At 35.8% G+C, this 27,684-nt stretch overlaps 1 protein-coding gene across 4 annotated transcripts in view; it reads right to left on the reverse strand.

Moving 5' to 3' along the window:
- Window positions 1-27,684, reverse strand: part of LOC134648158 (LIM domain only protein 7) — a 193,572-nt gene that overhangs the window by 78,805 nt on the left and 87,083 nt on the right. For 3 of the 4 annotated variants that reach the window (XM_063502655.1, XM_063502640.1, XM_063502664.1), the window contains exon 3: window positions 13,778-13,970. In XM_063502655.1, coding sequence (XP_063358725.1) covers window positions 13,778-13,882 — 105 coding nt within the window. In that variant the 5' untranslated portion in view covers window positions 13,883-13,970. Of the gene's footprint in view, window positions 1-13,777; window positions 13,971-14,825; window positions 14,949-27,684 lie in introns of those variants that run through there. The other variant, XM_063502647.1, reaches the window with a different exon arrangement.

Here is a 27,684-nt window from a genome sequence, read left to right on the forward strand (position 1 = left end):
TCGACTCGTGACTATGTACTCATAAATGTAGTTTCAACTGTAATTATCGATGTCAGTATAAATACGTAACCCATTGTGTGTAAGAGCAGCTCGTGCTTGGCAGTTTTTATTGTTATTTAATTGCATTCATGACTACAACATTGCAATTATCGTAATCACACTGGGTTACTATAAGTATGTTTGTTTAAAGCTTATTAGCTATGTATTAATTGCCTATTGTTTTGAGGTGACATATTTTTACATCTTATTTTTTTTCTTTTTTGCTAGGCTATAATAGTGTCTCACTGCTGGGCAAAGGCCACTCCCCTTATCTTCCACGACTCCCGACATAGCGCCTGCTCCGGCCAGTTACTGAGGAAGGTGTCCAGCCAGCCTATTATGGATAGCTTTATCCATCTTTATCCACGTGATAAAATAACTGTCACTGTTTAACACCGTGGGAAAGAAAGTGACGGACACCGTTTTATCACGCTGTCACGTAGACAAGAACGACCATCATATCCGTACAGGTCGTCCCGCCATCTCCGTCTGGGCCTGCCGCGTCCGCGCTCTTCTTCTGGCATCCACTTGGTAGCTACACTAGCCCATCTGTCTGATGGATGCATGCGGCAGACGTGACGTGACGTGTACATCTTATTAGTAAATCAATTAGTGTTTTGAGTTGATTTGTTCAGAAATGTGACGTCATTGATACTGCAATATGAAAATCACTACTGCAATAAAACAAACGCGACTCATAAGAGAAAGAGCAATATTACATTCATTCGTTATCCTTATCAAATTCGCGTATCGCAGCTTTTTAAATGATTACCTATCCATCTCAGCCCGCGATATAACATCATTGAATATCGTACCTAATACCTATCTTTACATGGCATATTGGTTTCCACACACAATGCAACACTTCATTCAAAAATCGATGTGCTAAAAGGCCATTCAAGAAACAAACTTGCGGAACAAACGTGTCTAACATCAAAAACTCCTATTCCATAGAAATAAGGTACATTCTTCATGATGCAAGTTGCAAATTAGTGAGAAACCAAAATTACCCACGATATTGCAAAGCTCTTACTGCTTATGTCGTAAAGTTTATTTTTGGTTGAAACAATTTAAAGTTAGTTGGCTGGAGTAATTGGACTGCCTTTTTGGGCGCCGCAATTGAGGCAGCGGCCGCAGCAGGCAAAGTAAGCTAATTAAACACACAAAGAGATGGTCAAGTGTTGCAATGAACGTGGGTTGCGAGAACTTAGTGCAGACAACATGATACTTGCGTAGAGCTGAAAACATCGTGTCATGGATACTGTATACCTACGTATATACGCATTTCACTAAATTGCAGTGTCTAATTTCATATTTATACATAGGTAATGACTGTAATGAGTTAAACTTGTGTTTGATTGCACGCATGCGAGCCTATATTTATTTTATGGGTGTTTTATTTGGGTTGACATCAAACACATGAGACTAGAAAAACATTTTGCCATTTTATGTTTTTCTAGAGAAGTTCATACTCTTTTTCGCTCTTCTCTTAATCTCCTCCTCCGCCTATACTTGTAATTTTGAGCGAGATGTTCTGACAAAAATATCAAGAATATACCTATGCCCTACATAATAGATATAATTGAATTACAACTTTAATTATATTCACTATGCACTTCCCCTTTGAAGCGTGAACACGAGCCGCCTACAAATGTTCTTAGAAAACAAATGATTCGCATTGAGTGTTCCTTTGACACGCCAAAGCCAACGGCATGTTTGCTAACTCCTGAGTGCTCTGAATATCCTCATGTAGGACGTCATCGCGCATGCGCTAACCACACAACGGAAACTGGGCTAGCCCCTATAGGGTTGCCGGCTAGATATTTAATTATTTTTCTAAGTAGGCAGTTGTTTGATCAAGGTGTTCATAATTATGTTAGTATTAACACATGCAAAGTAGCAAATAAAGGAACCGCCGACTACGGCCAGTTGATGTGCCATAATAAGAGTGTGCTGACTTTACTTCAAAGTGTCATCTAAAGGGATTTCAATCGTCACAATTCGGGTCTAGCTACTGAGTACGACTAATCCTTTTACATATCACATCGCATCGCAATATTGGCGGTCGTTGTTGGAATACTTGCTTCCGCTTCTTAGCTCCGAACGATAGAATCAGGGGAAGCTGTCGCGGTTAGAGAAAAAACAGTAGGTACACAAAAGAAGTGACAACCCTAACCGCGTCCTAGTTGGGCGTGTGCGCAGTATTACGAGCGAGTCGCAAGTTGTAAGGCTTCGGGTCAGCAAAGTGGGCCGAATTTAGGCTTCCTTCCTATTCCTGTAAATAGCCTACTCGAGGAGAGGGTGTGTACCTCTTGTACGATCGGCCTCAAAAACGATTGGACGCTTTGAAATCTCGCTGTTTTAAGCGATATTTCAGTTAACAAGGTACCCTTACAATTGTTAATTATTTAACTTATTTCTGGTTTAAATACGTAATTGGACTCAATAGAATTACTTTTTAAGTAAATTGTCTCCTTTTCACATTTCATAATATAACTACATCAGAAGACATGGGTAACTTTAGATCCATTTAGTTAGTAATTCAATAGAACTCTAACTTGTCTATAAAGTTGTTATATAAAGAAATTCCCGTCACAAATTAACACTTAATCATTGTTGCTTCCCATAAAACATGATCGGTAGTAAACATACTTATTTGCACTCACAGCATACACGTACAATACCTGTACCAAAATATTTACTTGCAAATTTGCCACAGAGTGAAAATTTCCGCAGGTCAGCGGAACGGTTAGCTCGCGAAAGTAGAACAACAAACTCTTATGCATAAAAGGACACAGTCTCCTTTTAATCAGGCATTATGATTCACACACATACCTAAACCAGTCTGGGCATGCCCAAAACCGTAAACCGTGGGTCATTCACTTCGCTTGTATATTTACTTAAACTGGGTAAATATGGTTAACGAATGGCAAACTAAAAAATAGGAATTTTAGATTTAATATTTAGTTATAATAGTATTTTTTCTACTCCAGCACTTAAATGTGTCAATTAAATGACTGACAGTGATATCTAAAGCAATGTCATTTGAATGATTTGTCTATAGGCTCATAGCAGTCATCTTATTAGTATAATACAACTGCTTTATTTTTTTTTAAAGATACAACTTCCGATCATCTTGATTGAAAGAGGTAAGTTTTCATTTACAATAATAACTTTTTTTTTTCTTTTTTTTTCTATGTTTTGCTGTGTGCATAATAATTCATACAAAGTAACCCATTTTCTTAGTCTCAACTGTTTTGTGTCGGGTGCAGCTGTCATAGAAAAAGTAATGTATGCAACAGCTCATAATTGGTTCTTAAAATTCTCGCGTCTTTTTTTACAAAACTCGACTACGTCTCGTTTTGTAACTTCGACCCTTGAATTTTAAGAACCCTTATTATATCACTGTTGCATAAACTACTATTTTTTTAGTTTTATCATTCTCTTATTTTAGAAGTTACAGGGGGGGGGGACACATTTTACCACTTTGGAAGTGTCTCTCGCGCAAACTATTCAGTTTAGAAAAAAATGATATTAGGAACCTCAATATCATTTTTGAAGACCTATCCATAGATACCCCACACGTATGGGTTTGATGAAAAAAAATTTTTTGAGTTTCAGTTCGAAGTATGGGGAACCCCAAAAATTTATTGTTTTTTTTCTATTTTTGTGTGAAAATCTTAATGCGGTTCACAGAATACATCTACTTACCAAGTTTCAACAGTATAGTTCTTATAGTTTCGGAGAAAAGTGACTGTGACATACGGACGGACAGACAGACGGACAGACGGACAGACGGACAGACAGACAGACAGACAGACATGACGAATCTATAAGGGTTCCGTTTTTTGCCATTTGGCTACGGAACCCTAAAAAGCGGCCAAGTGCGAGTCGGACTCGCCCATGAAGGGTTCCGTATTCAGGGGATTTATGACGTATTAAAAAAAAACTACTTACTAGATCTCGTTCAAACCAATTTTGGATGGAAGTTTGCATGGTAATGTACATCATATATTTTTTTTAGTTTTATCATTCTCTTATTTTAGAAGTTACAGGGGGGGGGGACACACATTTTACCACTTTGGGAGTGTCTCTCGCGCAAACTATTCAGTTTAGAAAAAAATGATATTAGAAACCTCAATATCATTTTTGAAGACCTATCCATAGATACCCCACAAGAGGTAAGTTTTCATTTACAATAATAACTTTTTTTTTTCTTTTTTTTTCTATGTTTTGCTGTGTGCATAATAATTCATACAAAGTAACCCATTTTCTTAGTCTCAACTGTTTTGTGTCGGGTGCAGCTGTCATAGAAAAAGTAATGTATGCAACAGCTCATAATTGGTTCTTAAAATTCTCGCGTCTTTTTTTACAAAACTCGACTACGTCTCGTTTTGTAACTTCGACCCTTGAATTTTAAGAACCCTTATTATATCACTGTTGCATAAACTACTATTTTTTTAGTTTTATCATTCTCTTATTTTAGAAGTTACAGGGGGGGGGGACACATTTTACCACTTTGGAAGTGTCTCTCGCGCAAACTATTCAGTTTAGAAAAAAATGATATTAGGAACCTCAATATCATTTTTGAAGACCTATCCATAGATACCCCACACGTATGGGTTTGATGAAAAAAAAATTTTGAGTTTCAGTTCACAGTATGGGGAACCCCCAAAATTTATTGTTTATTTTTTATTTTTGTGTGAAAATCTTAATGCGGTTCACAGAATACATCTACTTACCAAGTTTCAACAGAATAGTTCTTATAGTTTTGGAAAAAAGTGGCTGTGACATACGGACGGACAGACAGACGGACGGACAGACAGACAGACATGACGAATCTATAAGGGTTCCGTTTTTTGCCATTTTGCTACGGAACCCTAATAAAAAAAGACATGTCTATGGTTCACTTATTTGTCAGAGATGAAATTTAAAATAATAAGGTTGGCAACACTGTATTTCATTCAATATTTTTAAAGTGGTTATTACACGAAGTATCGTATAATCGCCAAAAAGATACTGCGTGTATGCACAAATTCTTTTTTGGGGAATAGACTAAAGACTTGTCTTGACAACTATAAAGTAGGGTTTTAAAGATGTGTGCACGACCCTTTAAATGACAAATAAAAGTACGGGAGTAGAAAAATATTATTATTAAATTGTATTTTACAACTTTATGACGCGTACAAAGCTAAGCAGGTATTTCATAAATGTGAGATGATATAGATTTCCAAAATCGACTGAAATTTATTTAGTCATCAGATTTATTTTCCAGTACGAGTAAATAACCTGAAAATATATCTTGTCCTACATAAAATATGAAGCTAGAAGATGCTAGAACGTTCGATTCATGCATTATCTTCAACGAGCATGCTGGCACGTCACATCGATAACACTGCAAACGCTCAGATAATCTAGTCTACATAACATACGTAGTGTCCTGATAACAGTTATTGATACGTGACAAAACAAGACTGGGAAGTGGAATAATACTGTACTGTAGCAAACAAAGTAACACACACGTCAACACAACGACATTATGTATTTGTGCTAGCATCCTAATTTTGCCTCGGTTTTGATCTTTTGATAGATCACTTCCTACATAGTATATAACATAAAGATAATAGTTTCAACTTAGCGAGCAAACTTGGGCAGGCTATTGACCGGTGATGTCTCAGATTTTTAGTGTATCGCACAAACTTTGTTCGCGGTACACTTATGGGATCACATCGGTCTTGCAAATCAGTTAAATGTGTTTTCCTCAAAAACCGTTTGACGTAGATAGCTGAAATTTGGAACAGTTATAGCAATTACCATCACTGACATTATTAATAAGTCGAAACCGCTTACTTATTATTTTAGGGGAAAATTTGGTGGTTGAAAGGGGTCAGCTGAAAATATTTTTTATTTGTAAGAGTCGTGTCGGGTACCATTAGAAAGCTTGCAGAAAATTGAGCCGGTGGACTGATTTTGACTTCATTTTAGAGTGCAGTGGTTTCGCTAAAAATGCATTTAAAGTTGCAAGTTTTCATACAAAAAAAAATTCACCTCTGTCCTGGCGATTTACGCGAAAACTATAGATAATAGGCAGCTGACCAGTCAATACCCAACTAAACCAACCATGAGGACGGCGGGAAAATTATCACCTTAACTTTATATTACTTTTTCAACTGCAGCCTGATCTTTGGTTGCTTAGGTTTAAGGTTACTAGCTAACACTGGTCATTTCATATAAAGAAGTAGTTTTAGCGAGAAATATCCTTACTTCTAACTTTGGCATTTACTTATGTGCTTGACACAAAGTTTAATTCTCCTTGTCTATTTTTGTGGGATATTTTTTTTTCTGAATAGTCTAATTTAAGTATGAGTGAGAAAAAGATCTACAAAGTACAACCTTGTTAAAATGCTAATAAGTTTAAATTTCGAACGGGCTTTCCAACCAAAAGACTACCTCAATGTGCTCAGTAAGAATCCTAATTGTTATTGGAGTTTATTTGTAAAATTTTAAATTAAGAATTTTGTTCTTCATTGTCGTTGTGTTTTGTCTTTTCACAATAAAGGACATAGAGTTAGTAAGGCGTATAGTATAGAGATAACAAAGTCTAGACTTTGAACGAGCAATTCTTGTATATTTATATATTTCGGGGATCTCGGAAACGGCTCTAATGATTTTGATGAAATTTGCTATATGGGGGTTTTCGGGGGCGAAAAATCGATCTAGCTAAATTTTATCTCTGGGAAAACGCAGAATTTTGAGTTTTTTTATATGTTTTCCGAGCAAAGCTCGGTCTCCCAGATATTAACCAATGAATGCGTTTTATATTGAATTTGAAGTACATTATAAAAACTGAATTACCAAAACTCGTACTGAATTCAGTATCAATTAAACATAGTTTAGCGAAAAGAACTCATCCATAAAATGTCATTTAAATACATTTTCTCTGACTTTGTTAGCTTAGACGAACTCTACATTTTAACAGTTCTATATAATATTTAAGTCTATCTATATATGGTATGGAACTAGAAACAAAATCAAATCAAAATAATAAGTACTAAATTTTATTCAAATTGAAGCAGTATAGAATACCGAGCTAAATGGTGAACCGTAGAATACTAAGGACCTATCGAATCTGAGCGCTTCAATGTAACGCTGCACTGTAGTTTTGCCATTTTGACTCCTATAACTCCTACTAGCGATCCGCCCCGGCTTTGCACGGGTTAACAAATTATACGTAAACCTTCCTCTTGAATTACTCTACTCGTATCTATTTAAAAAAAACCGCATCAAAATCCGTTGCGTAGTTTAAAAGATCTAAGCATACATACAGACAGACAGCGGGAAGCGATTTTGTTTTATACTATGTAGGGATAAATTATCTCCTAGGTTGTAGTCGGATATGTGTAAGTATCTAAAAACAGGGAAACAATCTCTGTAAAATATAACGATGCGTGCGGTACACTAAATGCCACGAGCTATGACTCGGGCTTGGCCATATTATTTTTGATATTGTATGTTGATTCTGAATGAAATCTCGACACATCGGAGATCTGACCGTCGGTCAGAAATGTGACTATGTATTAGTAAGCAAGTAATTTATTGTGCACCGTACAGTTACTAGTAGTATTAATTTATGTTTAGTGGCCTGTATTGTAATTTTCAGACAGAGATATGTTTATGAATTAATAGCTGCTTAGACACATATTTATCGGCTGTATTAATAACACAAATATCTTTCACTCGTGCCACATATCAATAAAAACTGTCAGTCAGTCCTATCTGCGTCACGCCAATTTAAAATCGAAAGCCTACTTATAATTTAAATCAAGCCATTGTTGTGAACCGGTTCTGGTTTTAAGGTCAAGTGCGACAATGTCACTTCCTGATTGGTTTCTGGTATCGATATCATTTTAGAGAGCTAGAAGTGAACCCGATGGTACGGATAGATTTGACCGTGTATGTCAATGTCAGTAATTTGAGTGAGCATGAGCATGCATGGCAAATATTAAATGATAATTGGAAGGTTTCTCGAGGGGCTACAGTATGGTATGGGATTCTTCAAAAAAGGTGTGTAGAAGTTTTATAAAGGGTCGGCAACGCGCATGTAGCACCCGTCGAGTCTGTGGCGGGGCTTCTTGTTGTGTAATATGTGATCATAAATATAGACTAATTGTTGTTGGATTTCTTAAGACCACTTCAGGACTCAGTTCTCCTCCTACTTAAGAAGAAAAGGGTTCCTTGAGCTACATACCAATGTTAAGACTGGTATTGGACTCATTTACAGACATTATGTACCTACTTAAATTTTCGACCACGTACCAGATCCTTGTCAGTCTTGTCACATCACGCAAGAAAAACCGAATTCTCCTCACGAATAAAATCACGTACCTATTTCGTCACATTACGGGCATTGCGTGACGCTTTCCTTCCGTCAAACAAAAAGAAAATCGCGTTTAAAGTGCTCATTGCATTTTGATCGGCGCTCACGAAATCGCGATTCGGCACTTGCGACGCTTCATTGTTGCTGGAATAACTGTCACTTTTGGTACATTTTTTATTAATCGAGGAAACTTGTTGCGTTGCTATTTTTAAATTAGAAGCTCTTTGTGGGAACTGTACAAATATTTGGAGCATTAGCGAAAGTAGTATTTTGCGATCTGAATTACGTTTATGTTGCTAATTGCTAATATTCGGTTCATTTAACGTTTTTAGAACAATGTGTCAGCTTACAACATGCAAGAAAGTGCAGAAAACTTGACATTGGTTATGTATACCGTAAATAAAATTACAGAATTTAATATAGAGTGAACAATGAATATTTAAAACGAAATCCGTATAACCTTTCTGTGCAAGAGCACAAAAGGTGGAACTGGGAGATAAAATCCAATCGCATGCCGTCGAAGGCCGGCGCGGACGCAAATGTCAGAGGGGCTCGGCAGGTGCGTCGTTTAGGGCCGCCGCACACGACAGACTTGCGTTAGCAACGCCCAGATTTAAATCCGATTTCGATTTAGTTACGTCATGTTTTTGACAAAGGACCAGATTGCTACAATGTATATTATGATAAAATATTCCGAATTGCCTTTAAATAAAAATATGACCCTTAAAACTAATGTCAGAACTGACCGTCCAACGGACGGTGAGAACCATTTTTTCGCAGTTACACAGTGATTTATACTTCAAGCTTCAGTCACAGTAGGTATCAGTTGCCTACCGGACTGTGTAACATCTTGAGACAGTTTTTTTTATGATATAGGAGGCAAATGAGCAGACGGATCACCTGATGGTAAGCGATTACCGCGATTATCAGGTATAGTTTGTTTAGGTTCAAAATTACACTAGTCCAGACTACTACAGCTAGCTCCAGTCGAACGCGTTCGGCGAGCCTAAGAGCATGGTGTTTTGAGGATTAGGGTCTGGGTGCGCCGTCATATAGTATTGTTATTGCCCGTGCGCATTCAATACGGTCACGGTAAAAACACGAGCAGCAAATGCAGCAATACATTGCATTCACCAAACCAGTCCCTGTCCGATTTGATTTTTGTGTAAATGTCGCAGGGAAATGATCAAAACAGAGATTTGATCAAATCTCTAAGGGATATGATCAAATCACGCAGGATGTTAAAATGGCGAATCCATATCATCATTTCCCTAGAAAAATTCAGTCATTTGACCAAATCACTGACTCTGTTTAGTGAAAAGACAAAATCGGCCAATAAACGCGAAACGCTTTTTCATTTCACTAGATTTGTTTAGGAATTTGACAAAATCCCTAACCACGACAGTAAGTTGACGAAACGAACTTAAAAAGTCAACTTGTTTTATCATTTCGCTAAACAGGTTTAGTGAAATGATAAAGTCTCAACTGGAAGATGGTATATGGTAAATTGATTAAATCTCTGAAAGGTTTAGTGAAATGACGAAAGCAAGTACAGAATAGTTTACTCTACAGTTAAGCGATTTGATCAAATCTCTGACTAGATTAAGTGAAATTTTTTGAAATTATGATGCCGACAGATGTACCGATTTGGTACAGATAATTTTTAATACCTATTTAAAACAATCCCCGATACATTACTTCCATCTAATGGACCTCTGTCTACCTTAGGGACGTCCACCAACACGCTTGATTTGATTAGCAACTCTTTGTGCAGAGAAGTCTCTTTCATTTTTTCAGCCGATATATTCAAAAATGTTCACTTAATCTAGTCAGAGATTTGATCAAATCGCTTAACTGTAGAGTAAACTGTTGTATTCTGTCTTGCTTTCGTCATTTCACTAAACTGTTCAGAGATTTAATCAAATCACCATATAGGTACTATCTTCCAGTTGAGACTTTATCATTTCACTAAACTTGTTTAGCGAAATGATAAAACTAGTTGACTTTTTGAGTTCGTTTCGTCAACTTACTGTCGTGGTTAGGGATTTTGTCAAATTCCTAAACAAATCTAGTGAAATGAAAAAGCGTTTCGCGTTTATTGGCCGATTTTGTCTTTTCACTAAACAGAGTCAGTGATTTGGTCAAATGACTGAATTTTTCTAGGGAAATGATGATATGGATTCGCCATTTTAACATCCTGCGTGATTTGATCATATCCCTTAGAGATTTGTTCAAATCTCTGTTTTGATCATTTCCCTGCGACATAAACACGACAGCGTTGGACATTTTTGCGTTTCGAAATTTAGAATCAAATAATGACACGTATTTATTATTTAGTTAAGTTTGGTCAAGTTTCATGTTAGATGTTCAATTCAAACCATACCTAATCTAGGTTAAGACTTCTTTAGCACGTAACTGATATTTTGGCGATACTAAAGGATAGGTTTAATGGACCAGCGACCGTAAAAACAAAAAAAAACCTACACTTCATGCTAAACCATAATGGAAAATAAGTAGGTACATAGTATTGCCTAGCCTAATGTCTGGCATTCAATATTTTAAATAAATATTAATCCTTACATCTGCATACCAACGCAAACCTACGTCACCTTTTGATTTAGATACGGAAATGAATGATTTATTGAACACTTCGCAAATGGGAAAAGGTCAGCGTTCAATATGTTAATAATCTAGTGTTGTTTAATGTATATTTATCTTAAAACTTACCTGAAATTAATCTATATGCCGGCGGCCGATCGTAAGATCAGGCATATCGTGAAATTCCTAGGCATATCGTGAAACGTGAAAATCTTTGACCCGTTCCCTGAGTCGACGGAGCCTATTTCTGGGCAGTTTGCCCTTCGGGCATCTCAAGCAACCTAACGAACCTATCCTACCTATATATTGGTTTAATGTCACTATCGTCAAAACATTACACAGGAACATTACGATCTACCTGATCTTACGATCGGCCGCCGACATATATATCAATACATGATGAAATCATTTAATTTTTGGTTTGTTACCTTTTTAGGATTCTGTACTTTTTAGCTACCCATCTCTTTTTAATCACTTAAATCATACAGGAGCCCGATTCTGATCAAAACTGTTTGATCTGTCAGCTGACATCAGTGACTTTTCTGGTCTACGTATACGTCATATACTTAAGTGGTGGAATATTCTATCTCGGGCCATTTCAATTTGACATGTAGTCAAGTACACTCAAAGAAATTAATTTCCTACCCATTTAGTACTTTGTCGTACTTTGTCATAGTGACAATAGTATGAGGTCTCTAGCGACTTTGTCACAAATCACAACATCGTGACAATGTACAATACAAAATGGGTCGGAAATTAAATTCTTTGACTGTCATTATATTCACTTTGACTGTCACTTATTGAGTTTCTGTTGCTATTTATTTAGTCTTAAGATTAATTACTGGGTACTAATTATGACATAAAATAATAAAGCATCTAAAAAAAACGTGAGCCACTGATTAGGCAGTTTGGCCCATTTTAAAGCATTTCAATTGGTTTAATCAATCGGTTGATAAGAGCACCAGATCTTTTGAAAGATAATGAGATAAAACTAGGTAGGTGGTACTGTAGACATTCTGATTGGTACAATAGTTGACTAATTGCTTCTTGTAATAACGTTTTTATGGGTATTTAACAACTCGCTATAATACTCATACCTACTATGGAATGCACAAGGCTAGGTATTAAAAGGTAGAATTTTATGATCAATGATTGGTGCAGTGCAATCACGATAGATCAGCTTGTTGTAGGTTACATAGAATAGGTAAGTAAAGTGTCTAACATAGTAGAGTCTAGTTGAATAAAAAAAGATAAAATTACAAGTACCTGATAAACTACTAAAGTACTGAATATATGGTGGCCCATGGATTTATCACTAGACAAAGAAAAACATAATACATATTATTTGAATCCTATGAATAAGAAGTTGAACCTATCTATGAAGTTACACGCAAGTATGAACTTTTACGGCGAATTAGGTAAAGTGAAAAATGTTACTGTATTCAATACAGTGTATTGTAAACCTTTTTGGACTGTGGTGTCGATGTCGTGTCGATGCGATGCTTGGAATCGTGACGCAAATAATGGGATAACGGATTATAGATATTCATTTGTAAAATGTAAGGTGACCTGAATTTGCGTTTAAAATAGGACTGGCATTTTTTTTGCAATCAAGATTTTTATTTTGATATCTTTTACCCTCTTTTTATAAACGAAAAACTAGTCAATAATTTATTGTAGCTAACTAATTAAGGCAATGTATATGTATAATGCGGTAGACAGTAAATGACACAGTATCCACCTATCAATATTCATAACGCATACTGCTTTCAATGACTCATTGCCGTGAGAATCTAAAATCTAGAATATTCTATGCCGCAAGCCCCTCAAATAATTTACCTATTTCTATCTCTTTAAGAACCAAGTTCCTTTAGCTCGTACGTTACAAGTTCTAATAGAGATTAATCAACAGCATCCTCTATTAGTTACGACTATCACTGAATTAGACGCTCACACAATACAAAACTATTATGTATATCCTGCAAAATGTATCTCTTACCTACTTATTTTAGGTGACCGTGACATACAAAGTAGGTGGTAGGTACCTATGTGGTATTTTTTAAGTGGTAATTATTCATACAAAGTAGGTGGTAGGTACATATGTGGTAATCATTTTTTAATCAGGATATTTCATAATCCTTACCGATATGTATTATAAATGCGAAACTAACTCTGTCTGTCTGGCAAATCTTCACTCCTAAACCGCGGTGCAGGTGCAGGTAATATGCTAGAGTCTTTATCACGGATATCGTCATTTCACGTAAGTAAAGTCAGGCAGGCAAAGGCAGAAGCTAGTAGAAAATAAAAGCAACAGGAAAACCTAGCCAAAATCTCCAATCATCTTATATAAAGCAGCAGGACTGGCAGGTAGCAGAAACATCTACCTGCCTGCACCCGTGTGTTCCATGTTATTAAAATTCAGAAGTGAGGGAACTAGATCTGTATTTCGGGATAAAACATCATCACCTGTTATCGTATTACCTTTTTAATTCCTTTATTTATACTAATATTTTGAAATGCGGTTATGTACTGTTAAAAGTGGCGACTGTAGTCAGGTATATTTGGGTTATAATGAAGTTTTATAACAAAACAAACAATGCCTGTACGTGTTCAAGCGTTGATCCCATGATAGCTCTATAAGGGATCGTTACCTACTTTACGGAGAAAGATGAAACAATACATGCTTTAAGTTCACAAATTTATCATGGTACACCTTATTAATTATACAATTAGTTTAAAAAAAAGTACCTAGTAAATACTTACAGCCTTAGAATATCCACTGCCGGCGCTGCCATCTGAAGAGTTACTCAATCTCCTCTCGCTGTTGGAGGCCGGCGGCGACCAAGTGGAGCCACTGTCAGACGGCATAGTCACTCACTGACAACTGTTCACATCATAAACTAAAACTTCAACACGTCACAGCACTAGCACATATCAATCACTACTGGTTCTGTACCTGGAACAAAAATACTTTTATTAATAGATATATATTTAAAAACATGTGATAGAAAAAAAGGTGGGTATACCTACAGATAAACAAATAAACTTTATTTGCAATTAAAACTGTGTTTGGTATTTTACCAAAATACATTTTTTCTGTATAAAGTATTGTAAAACGGACTTAATTGCAAGAAAAAACGTCTGCTGCAGCTTGTAGTTTTTAATAAAAAACGTTATATTGAATCCTGAAAATTTGGACACCCTACCGGTACTTTATGTGCACTTCGCATTTAGTGAACGCATATTGTATTTGTGTTCAAAAACGGCCAATCAGGAATGATCTAAGCAAATGTATTATTTATTATAACTTAGAATATAAAAACAATTTATTTAAAAATGTTTTACAAATCCCAATACAGCTCAAAACATACAATACCTAGGAAAAAGGTAGGTTAGGTAGATACCTGCTCGCTAATGCTTTTTTACTACCATACAATAAACTTAATGCGTCCGATTTGTGAATGTTCAGGTAAAAATCGCGGGCGTAAAATAAAAACAAGGTATTCTTGTTTTTAAAAGGGAATGAGACCTTGAAACTTATTCAGTGGAAAATACACACAAAACCAGCTTGCATTGCAAGTAACACTGCCATTAAGTACAACTCGTAAATCCAGTAAAACACGAGATTAGAGAAAAGATATCAAAACATACAATCACTAAGATTACGTGGAACTTAGAGCGTTCTCGTCAAGTCAAGCGCTTAACCACTGTCAATCTGAGATTTGTAACTATGCTTCAAAGATACTCGACGAACCCTGTAACAGATTCTTCGCGCTTATATAATGTTTCTAAGAAAGAAAGGTATTATTACCGGAATATTTCACTTTGTCACTGCACCGTTCACAATAGTTCGGGTATGTCACGACGACATAGCCGGTATTGTGAGACGCGACCGTTCGGCGGCGCGGCGCGCTGGAGACTGAGCGCGAGATAACAATTGTTCTTAATCGATCGCGTGTATAATTGTTTGCAATTTATTGTATTTTTAGGTGTCTCCTAAAACATTTCGTAAATACCTATATAAATCTAAAATAAATAATAATACATTTGTTTCCGCGTGCATACAACCTGCGGTTACAGAGTTCTGGATGTTTTTTAATAATCTAGTAAAAATAAATCTAAAAATATTTTTAGATTAATTCAAGTTTTACGGCGGTATTATACTGTTAAAAGTATTTTACTAACAAACACGTGTTCCATAAAAATATGAAATATCGTTCGGAATGTTAGGATCTTAGGAGTGAGCAAAATGAAAAAAAAAAAACCCCGAATGTCAACCTCATCCTTCCTCTTACTATTTATTCTCTTACTAATTTTTGGAGAGGATTTCCCAAAAAAGCGGCCAAGTGCGAGTCGGACTCGCCCATGAAGGGTTCCGTATTTAGGGGATTTTGACGTATTAAAAAAAAAACTACTTATTAGATTTCGTTCAAACCAATTTTTGGTGGAAGTTTGCATGTACATCATATATTTTTTTTAGTTTTATCATTCTCTTATTTTAGAAGTTACAGGGGGGGGGGGACACCTTTTACCACTTTGGAAGCGTCTCTCGCGCAAACTATTCAGTTTAGAAAAAAATGATATTAGAAACCTCAATATCATTTTTGAAGACCTATCCATAGATACCCCACACGTATGGGTTTCATGAAAAAATTTTTTTTGAGTTTCAGTTGTAAGTATAAGGTACCCCCAAAATTTATTGTTTTTTTTTCTATTTTTGTATGAGAATCTTAATGCGGTTCACAGAATACATCTACTTACCAAGTTTCAACAGTATAGTTCTTATAGTTTCGGAAAAAAGTGACTGTGACATACGGACGGACAGACAGACGGACAGACGGACAGACAGACAGACAGACATGACGAATCCATAAGGGTTCCGTTTTTTGCCATTTGGCTACGGAACCCTAATAAAAAGTAACCTGTCTTATTCTAGTATGTACTTATATATAAAAAAGCGGCCAAGTGCGAGTCGGACTCGCCCATGAAGGGTTCCGTATTTAGGCGATTTATGACGTATAAAAAAAACTACTTACTAGATCTCGTTCAAACCAATTTTCGGTGGAAGTTTACATGGTAATGTACATTATATATTTTTTTAGTTTTATCATTCTCTTATTTTAGAAGTTACAGGGGGGGGGGGGGGTCACACATTTTACCACTTTGGAAGTGTCTCTCGCGCAAACTATTCAGTTTAGAAAAAAATAATATTAGAAAAACCTCAATATCATTTTTGAAGACCTATCCATAGATACCCCACACGTATGGGTTTGATGAAAAAATAATTTTTGAGTTTCAGTTCGAAGTATGGGGAACCCTAAAAATTTATTGTTTTTTTTTTCTATTTTTTGTGTGAAAATCTTAATGCGGTTCACAGAATACATCTACTTACCAAGTTTCAACAGTATAGTTCTTATAGTTTCGGAGAAAAGTGGCTGTGACATACGGACGGACAGACAGACGGACAGACGGACAGACGGACAGATAGACAGACAGACATGACAAATCTATAAGGGTTCCGTTTTTTGCCATTTGGCTACGGAACCCTAAAAATGATAGGTTCACTTAAAAATCCTGAATATGCACTTAAAACTTATGTTAAAATTAAACCCTAGCCAAACACCGTCATTATTTATTTATTTATTTATTTAAACTTTATTGCACAGTAAAAAATGTACAAAAGGCGAACTTAATGCCTGAAGGCATTCTCTACCAGTTAACCCTCGGGCCAAACAGAGAGCAAGCAGTAATAGGTGCAAGAAAAATTTAAAGTACGAACAGTTTAATATTAAACATAATTTTTTATGTTGTACAACATACTATTTCACATATACATATTATTATTGCTATAATATAATTACTTATACATACATAATATACTAATATACATATATATATTATATAAATAAATATATACCTTCTTTAAGATTTTTATGAGACTTAGCTAAGAGACTTTTCTAAAAGATGTCTGCGCAACTTGATTTTAAACAGAGTTTTGGTCTGACTTTGCCTTATCTCGAGAGGGAGGGAATTCCAAAGACGAATCGCATGTGCGGTGAAGGAGTTGGTCATGGATCCGGAGCGATACAATGGAACTGACAAAGTGAGTTTTCGGGAGGAACGTAGCTCACGGCCTGGCTGTGCGGTAACAAACTGGAATTTAGACCGCAGGTACTCCGGTATCGCTGGATCGTTTAATATGCTGTAGAGCATACACAGAACCCTGAGACACCTGCGTTCCCGTACACGAAGCCAATTAAGTTTCCGTCGAAAGGCAGAGACATGGTCGTACTTGCGGAGGCCGAAGATAAATCTAATACAGCTGTTTAAGAGTCTATCCAGTCTGTCTAAGAGTCCTTGTGAAAGGTTGGTAAGGCACACATCACTATAATCTATGACTGGAAGCACAAGAGCCTAAATGAGTAAAGATTTGGTACTGGCCGGCAGGAAATGTTTGAACCTGTACAATGCTCTCAGGGTATTTGTAACTCTGCGACACACGTCAGAAACCTGTGGCTCCCAAGTTAGGCCCCGATCAATGATTAACCCCAGATTTCTTACTTGGGATGATAGTGGTGTTACGGTACCCTCAAAGAGAATCGGTCTTACATGTGTGAAGTCAGAGAGTGAGACTGAACGTGGGCTCCCAAGAACGATAGCCTGACACTTAGATGGGTTGGCAGCGATCCCGAAATCATTCGACCAGGATGCTATGCTAGAAAGGTCATTATTATTGATTATTCATCAAATTCATTCATCATTCATTATTGTCGAACCAGTACATGATAATGGGACATTTTCTTGCCATATACATACCTGCATGCCTATAAAGATCTTATATGTATGTTCGATATTTAACTTATACAAAAAGTTATAAGGCCATAAACGTTATCCCCTAAAAATGGTAGCCGAGAGTGGAGATAGTGGCAGGCAATGTTAAATAATACGGTGATATGCATTAATAATTCAAGTGTATAAAAACATCGTACCTAAAACGGAGACATAATGTAATACATAACTAAGAGTTTAGTGTTCTTTGTTTTATGCGTTCCGTGATAACGTAGGTCTGCAGTAGGTGCAGGTAATCCATTTATTATTCAATAAAAAAAGCGCATGCAGACTGAACTATTTCTGTTAATGAACAGTACAATAAAACTGCATATGAAATGAAACGTATAACGTATGATTTTTTTTTATGTTTTACTTGATATCATTGTAGCCAAAGATGTATAGGTACCTACATAATTTAACTAGGTAATTCATCTCCATTTTATACTAATAGCAACTAACTAAATTGCGACTAACTGAAGTTGGGGGCAAGAAAAATATAAAATACATTAGTTGGGGTTCCATTATTACATACATACTTATTTGTAATTTAGATCATTATTTTTTCGTTATTTACGAAGCGTGTAATGTCATGAATGTTTTGAACAAAAAAAAAGACCTCACACTAAGTGTAAAACCACACAAAACGGACATTGTCCCAATAAAAACCCAAACCACATCCACCCTACAATTGGGACACTTTATACGCTTACGACACTAGAGATAACTATGAAATGGCTTACACTCGCAACCGTATCACTAAGCATTTAGAGTTTAGAATTGCAACAAAGTTTTCTGGGTCATTGCTACACAAAGGGTTGAGGAGAAAACGATGCCCTTATTCGTGAATTTATGTAATTGACAGCACAGAAAAGCCTAATGATTACTGGCCACGTGTATAAGATTACTGGAAACGATACCATAAAAATTACTGCAAGTCTTTTTCGTGATACTTTTGATGCTAATGAACTGACAGCTTTTTAAAAAGTTACACTTATGAGGGCGGACCTATCTATTCGTATTACCAAGCTTTTTTTTAGTTCCACCTCTCCCGGAGTCTGTTTGTCCATAGTTAAATTTTGCAAGTCAAATTTTACTGACTTCCCGGTCTCTGGATACGTGATGGTAGGTACTATCAGGCTGCTCTGATACAGAACAGAAGGTTATTAAACAACGCAACCACAGTGGGTAACCTTCCGCGTGTACTTTTAAATCTGCCGTCTCTTAAATTATATGATTTGCTGACCAAACCATTATTAACAAATGAAGCATGTTTTCGATCCTGTAGGCACCTTTGACCTTGTCCATTTTCTAACTCTAATGTAATGTGTATTCTCAATTCACAAGCGGGACAGCACACGCAAAAAGCGTGTAACGGTACGTGCACGCTCCAAGATGGCGGCAGTTGACGGGTTTTTTCTATAATCTACTCTTTTAAACGCACCTCGTACGTGGCCATTCTAAACTGGGCTATGGCCCCTTGAAATAGGGTTCCGCGAAGATACCAGATTTAATGAACGAGGTATAACTATAAAAGTTTTAGTCTGCTTAGAATGGGTTCCTTGAAACCGTTGCTCGCGATCACAATAACTGCTTAGTTGCTTGACGAGTTGAGATTCGAGTCGCCTATCTTAGTTGTATAAAAGCGCGGATGAAGCTATCTATAGGAACAAGTATATTTATTTCACTAACTGTACAGTGACACCACATGTGTGTGATTGTTTAGACCTAATAATCTTTGTTGTATGCTACAATGAATTCATACCAACAGCCCTGTTTAGACATGACTATAACATACAGCAATAATGTTGTCACACCTCTGGAGGCAAAAAACAATACACTCTTTTTGTTTGGGCAGTCGTGTAAAAATAGGCACGAGGTACGACTTTTCAAATAATAACCGTTCGTGGCATATCGACTAAAATATTTACCACGTTTGGGAAAAGGACCGTTTTTACCTGTAAATGTTAATGTAGGATTTACTTAGTACATAGTTACATACCTACCTTATGCTGGCCGTAATGGGGATTAAAAAGAAAATGTTTAATCTACGATAAACTTCTAGACTTTGACACTCTCTTTATGAAACCCTTGGAAACTTTAATCGCTTTTTATAGTTCATAATAGTGACAGTGTTCATGTGAATAATTTAAATGAATATGTGAAACGTTGGGGCGTTGTCTTATAGGTAGTTCAGTCACATGCAGAGATAGTTGACTATATCCTGCAAAAATTTTCTATGGAGAAGGGGGAAATTATCTCGGCAGCTGACTGTACATGATAAAAGGTCCTTCTCTAAACGTAGGTAAAGAAAGTGTTTGCCACGGAGTTTCCAGCGCTTCCATATGTTTAATTTGCTAAGTAAAGATTTGCGTAACTTTAGAAGGTAGTCACTTTCAATGGAAATTTCTAGGAATGTTTATTTGCACTAATATTGAATAAAGTTACGTGACAATTATGAGTAGGTAAGCAACCAAAAAAAAAACCGACTTCGAAAAGGATGAAATAAAATATTATCCTTCTTAAAAATACGAGTCAAAAATGGGATTTATAGCCATAAAGCTGATTATTTTTGACTGGTATTGTTACTACTTGGCTTGGCACCGACTTCAAACATATCAGTTGGTAACGCATAGACTTCAAAAAGGATAATATTTTATTTCATCCTTTTTGAAGTCGTTTTTTTTTTCATTTTTAGTTTCAATCGGTGAGTGAAAAATCAATCATCCCCTATTTTCCTACTCTTAAGGTTGAATTTTTTTTCCAAATTTATATGGGACCGACTTCGGGGTATACCCTTTCCAATAAAAAAATAATTATCAAAATCGAACTACTCTGTAAAAAGTTATGCGTGGTCATACATAATATATATATATATATATATATATATATATATATATATATATATACGCGTCGACTTGAGAACCTCCTCCGTTTTTTTCGTCGGTTAAAAAGTTCAGCGATATGTATGTTTTAATGTCTCGTAGGCTGTTTAACAAATTTTGTAAGTACAAATTATATCACATTGGAAATAATAATATACCCATTCTGAATTAAAGTTAGCAAACAAAGGAAACTAACTAAAAACTTATTCATACATACCTATTCATACGTAAAATAATGTAAGAAGTTTACAACAATTCCATGTTTGAGATTTAAGTATTTACCATTCTGTGTGCAGTTTTAGTACCCCGTCATGCAATACTTAATTTGCGCTTCAACATAATTTAATTTTCCTGAGCAAAAACGGCAATGAACACTGAACGATTGCGTGCTAGTGCTATATCTATAATAATACGGGAAATAGAGTCAATTTCCATCCAGTCTATCCAAACATCCAGTGCAGCATTAGACGAATATGCATAATTATTATGTACATCAGAGGGAAATAAGCATATTTTAGTATGAAACAGCTAAATAAAATACATTTTATTACGGAAAAGGGTAGCGAGTTGAAACATTAAATCAGCATTAAAAATATTAGTTGTTATTAAGTGAAAACTGGTAACATTACCTACATCCAACTATATACCTGCTTTACTATTAGAATTTTATAGCTTTACTCGTATTTCTAAACACTTTCATTTGATGTGGAATCCTGTGCTATAAAGAACATCATTTTGAGCTACGTTATTAGGAAAAAATCTTTAGTAAAGAGTAGGTATGTATACTTAGTAAAACTATTAGCGTAGCACCCCTACACATATATTTGTATCATAGTAGTTTATCTGAATGTACCAAATCAGACCTAGATTTGGGTATGGAATGATCTGCTACCAATGAGGATGAAGGAGACTTTGTACGTATATTGTCTTGTATTATTTACTTTTCTTTGTTCTAAGATAATATTTGCTGATGTCTTTTGCAGTCTACTTCATTGCGGAATTTTATATCAACTCGTAAACTATGGCATCTGGCTTACGTTCACGCATAAAATTATCGCAAACTAACATTTTATGTTATTAGTAAATTTCCCACGTCTGTGTTAGTGTTGAATAGTTATCTGCACTGTGTCTTATAAAATGGTGTACTTCCGTTTGGCCCAAATACATTTCGCCAAATTTCACTTCCCAACAAACTTATCGCAGTAGTTTCATTTCCCAAAGGAACCTTTAGCAAAGTTACATTTCGCAATAACTTATTTGGTCAAATTATCATTTGGCATGATTTTACTTTGTCAAATGTTATTAGGACAAAAACTTATTTAGCAAACATTTTTTATTGGCTAATATTATATTCCAAAAAGATGTTTGCTCAAATTGTTACTTCGCAAATTTGGCAAATAGGCATCACTATTTAAATTTGAACCTAAATTCGTTCGTTCGTTTTTGCTGCATTTGTATGAAATTTTGGGGACACTTTTTTTCTCGTATTAGGGTTGAAAGAGCTCGTGATTCTAACTGGAAATAATACAAAAAATCACAGTTCTGTGTAATGCAGATTGAGGGTAATCTTCATAAATTAAGTTATAGTAGGTAGGTACAATGCAGTACCAAAAAAATTACTATGTTTTTTAAATTTTAATCATCAAAATGTCATACCATTAGATCTTTAAATTTTTAATTACTTATTTCAATAGTTACCACTGTGTTCTGCTAGAGTCAACAGAGGAGGAGCGTGTTAGGTTGACCGTGTAATGACCAAACAAAATATTTTAAAAGAACTTAATTTTTTAATTAATAGATGGCCGTTTTCTTTTTTAAATGTGCTTCATAAATGGTCTCCAATATATTAATTCAGTTGCCAAATAAATACTTGGTACCTGCCTAAAACTGTAAGCTTACATTGTGTTCAATAAATAATAAATAATAATAATAAAAATAATCAAAAGCTGTAACGGCATTGAAATACAACTCATATTGATATATTTTAAGGCTTCGTTTTTGTTGCCAAACTATTAATTTTAGTAGCCATTTCTATTTATTTAAACTACCCAAATTCGATTAATTAGTTGACCGGTTAAATACGTGCCTTTTAAAATTGGAACTTTACGGTTACCATTCAGTACCCCGAACCATGAGTCACTGACAGTGTCAACACTGACATATACGTAACTATGTAATTTACTTTCTATAGTACCTACATCTCGCTCGCACTAATATATACGCACTAAGAGCGAAATGCATAGAATTCATGGTTCAACAAATTACATCCGTTTGCATAAAACATAACCAAAATGATAAAAAAAACCAAGGTCGGGATAAAGTATTTCAAATGAAAGCAAAAATAAAAATACTGCCCTCTATTATTGGTATGTAAATTGTATGCCATGTAATATTTTGGGATATGTAAGTTATACATTTGACTAAATAATACTTGATAAAATGAAACTTGACCAAGTAATTATTTGCTAAACAATAACTTGCCAAAAAAGACTATTGCTAACTGAAAAATTGCGATAAGTTGTTTTGCCAAACATTTTTTTGGGAAATGATAATTTGGGAAACATAGTTTGGGATGTGATACTTTGGGAAACGTTTTTGGCCCATTCATTAGTAAACCCTTATAAAATACCTATAGCAATGGAGTCTCAGTCAGCTCAGGGGAACTTTCAACCGGAACAAACAAGTAAATAAAAACCTATTATAAATGGATATACATATTAAAATATGTTTGACCATCTTAGCGGGTCCCTCACGTAATTCACGTTGGATTCCGGTCGACAAACTTCGAACCGTTTCGAGCATCTTCGACAGGAGCACCACCCGCGCCAAAGGCCTGGCTCGTTATACGAATATTTTCACTTAATTCACAAGATAAGCAGTTATTTTATTGGGATTTATCGTCGAAAATTGGAAAATCTTTGTTCTTTGATTCACGAGTTCATGACTAGGACTATCAAGGAATGAACGTGAATTTCGTATGGTAATTTATATATTGCATACCTGATACACCTATTATATTTTTATTGTTATTTATACCGTTCATTACTAAATCAATTTTATATTGGAGTACCAATAATAAGATTTAGCCCCAACTCCATCAACTTCACCCATCATAACTTTATACAGTGGGTAGCAATTGAGAGTATGATGAGTCCTGATACTTGTTCGTTTATTCTATTAGATAAGAAATCGACCTCGAGCTCGTTTTCCATTAGTGTAATAAATTAAAAAATAAAAAGATCGAAAACGGTTAGACTCACGGTCTGAGCGCAGGATGCCATAGCAACTAGCACCCGGCTTCAAACCACGCCAAATAAAGAACTATCCTACATTCCGAATCCGAATAGCTTGCGAAACTTCCATATAATTATGATGTTTGCAGGAATGCACAAATGTACAAACATTGGGGCCTAGGCTGCCTACAAACATTTGGCCAATTGTAATTGTAATGTACACAACAAAACATTGTAATGTAACCTTGTTTGCATACAAATATATATGTGCGTAAAGCTTTTTAACGATTTATATATGCATAAAAAAGTTACAAAATTTACATCTAAAGATAACTTGCGTATAAATATAACTAATATCAGTAATATCTTTTCTTTTCCATGATAGTTATTTTCCTTTCTAAATAACATCTACTACTTACCTACTCGTGAATGTTATACCATACATTAAAGGTTTCATTTTCATTGAGACTACAGCAGCGTTGCTGATTGCGTTAAGAATATACCGCACTGTACGAATTGCGTTATGTATTTTGAAGTAACCTTCCTTGTAGATACCTACACATATTTATTTTTTGCTACAATTACATTGTCTATGGAATCGCGACATAAGTACCTATGTATATCTACACCGAAAGATGCAGACAAACATTGGGTTCAACATTTCCTCAGCCTAGGTGTGGTAAATGCCTAAAATGGAACCACATGTCGTCTCTGGCGGTATTTGGTATCTGGTATCCAATACCGATGACGAAACCAGAGCCTTGCGACAGCTGGTTGACCAGGATATTGTATAACGAAAGGGTGCTCTTAAAATAAACGACTATTAAAATCGGGATTTCCTTAGAATTAAAGAATATTCTTACGAACATAAAATTTGACAGAACTTAGTTATACGAGTAAATACCTACCGTAAATTTTATACTACCTACATAGGTTGACTAACTCAGAATGCCTTAGACATTCAATTCATCACTTGTACTTTTACATGTAGGTATAAGTATGTATGTTAAAATTATTCAACTTAATTTATTAAGATTCCAAGTCATGCAAAAGATCAATAGGTATGTAATCAGTCAGATAATAAATATGCCCCATAAAAATATATTAACAGAAAATTTGGCACTGTTCCTAGAAACGCTTAGTTACGTAAATCTATAGAAACATCGCGGTATTCTTTTGCGGTACTAACCTTGATAGTCTGATAACCCTTTGCCCGGATACCTTCAATATTTGATTTTTGCAATTCTTCAACAAATATGCAGGCAGGTAGGTACCATCTTGTTAAATAAAATTTCGGGAAACTGATCACACTAGCTAATAATGCCAAAAGCAATAAGAATAAGCAATGACGACCGGTCTGGCCTTGTGAGTAGTGACCCTACCTGTGAGGCCGATAGTCCTGGGTTCGAATCCCGGTAAGGTAAGGGCATTTATTTGTGTGATGAGCACATATATTTGTTCCCGAGTCATGGGTGTTTTCTATGTATTAATGTATGCATTTATCTATATGAGTATGTATTTATTTATATCGACGCGCGTCGCCTAGCACCAATAGTACAAGCGTTGCTTAGTTTGGGGCTAAGTTAGGGTTGCCATACGTCTCGGTACGCCGGGACATGTCCCGGTTTGAAGCACGGTGTCCCGACGTCCCGGCCGATAAGAAAATTGTCCCAGTTTAAAAATCATAGTTATTTAGTAGGGGGCTAGACTTGGTAAATAATAATATATGTACCTACATTTCTATGGCCAAAATTAAAAATAAAAATGTTTTATGGTACCTACTTTTACCTAATGTTCAATATCAGTTTCTCAGTTACACAATCATTAGATAAATATGTAAATTATGTTATTTTATAACTTTTAAAGTCTGTAATGTAGAGCTCGAATTTCAGGCTCCCGAGGGTCTAAAACCTCATCAATGGAACTTCGGCCCTCCGAGTAACTCTTGTACATATGACACATATTATTGTTGAGTAACATTGACGATTGGTTCGTGTTAGAGCGCTGCTTTCTTACAGCTCGACCTTTGGCGTCACTTAATTTTTAACAAATATAAACATTTGTTTCAGAAGCTTGGCATTTGCCTCGCATGAAGGCTCACCGCGCTGGTTATAAGTACGCTTCGGGCTACTTAATAAAGTAATGTGGAGATTTCTGAGCTCGACCTTCAGCCTCACTTTTTTACCTAAATTTTTGGTTTGTCTTCCAAATCTCCTCTTCTTCAGCTTAGCCTTTGACATCGCTGCGCCAAGCTCGGCCTGCGGTCTCGCTTTTTAATACAATGGACATAGGTTGGCGTCTATGCTCTAGCTGAGCTTATCCTGAAGCACGGCTTCGACCTCGCATGAAAGCTCACCTCACTGGAGAACTTCGGATTTTTAGGCCCGGCCCGGCCTTTTTAACACGCTTTCACAATTTTTACCACAAAAAATTTCGCGCTCGCTACGCACGCGTTTTTTGCTGGTTGACCCTGTGAATCTACAATTCTACATGGTAGCTTGACTGGTCAATGAATAGTCATTTAAACACATGGAAAACTTATCTCCGAAACTACTGTGCTAAAATTTTGAAAAAAAAAACCACAAAATAGTTCTTTACCTATCGATGATAGGAAAACCTATTAGAAATGTGCAGTCAAGCGTGAGTCGGACTTAATTACTTAGTTTTTGATGCTACCCCTAGGTTTTTATATAGACATTTCACTCACGTTTCACATGAAAAAATACATTGTTAAAAATACAATGACAATCCGGCTAATCGTCGAACCGCCGCATTTCAAAACGCCCCTGTTTTTGATAACGGCTAGCCGTAATGTAATACGGCGGATTATACGATCTGACTACGACACACACACAACAACCAACACGGTAATTCGGCATAAATTGTATCTCGCTCGAACTACAATAAATAAAATCAAAGCCGCAATTGAGAAAACAAATAGGTAGTGTATTGAAATTGAACTCGAGGATCGAGATACAGAAAACACGAAAGCAAAAAACTGCGAGTCGAGATTGAACCTATCATTTCCGACCATCATGAAGAAAAAAACCTTTGGCAAAAAAGAGCATAACACATGCCCCGACCTTTGGAATTCCACGATAGGTGCATTCAAAATAAAACCCAAATGGGATACAGATAAGGTTAAGTACGTTAGGGTCAATACAGGTTGCTAAAGACGTTTTGGATGTAGCAACGAAGAAAGGTGGTACAAAAAAGAATAAGAATATTGTAAAGCGGTACACCGACGACCTTGGGTGTAGGCCGCATGCCGGCTGTTGCTCCGAGGAGCCGGTTCTGTTTTTGTCAGGCCACATCGTGTTTTGATGGATCGATTTTTGGGGCTCTTCTATGGCGAGAATTCTTCAGTGCTAAAAGAAATTCGTTCAATGAAATTGAAGGTAAATATCTTGCTTGATAAGATGACCTACGAAATGCAACGAGATTGTATACATATTCTGCCAATTTATACTAACCAATTTAACCTTAATGGAAATTAAAGTCTTTAAGTATCATGTTTATTTTAAAAGCTATGATATTTAATATTTTAGTTCAAAATTCGTTATAAAAAAGTTATTACACTTGTAATATTAATCTCATCAAATCGTTGGACATATTATAATTTTAGCATTATTACTTTACAGTTATGACTGTTCAAGGTATCCAGACCACCTTATTTGGCGTTCGTCACATTTATTTTTTTACGTACTTACAAGCTGTTTTCGAA

Source organism: Cydia amplana, chromosome 1 (assembly GCF_948474715.1).
Source record: "Cydia amplana chromosome 1, ilCydAmpl1.1, whole genome shotgun sequence".
NCBI lineage: Eukaryota > Metazoa > Arthropoda > Insecta > Lepidoptera > Tortricidae > Cydia > Cydia amplana.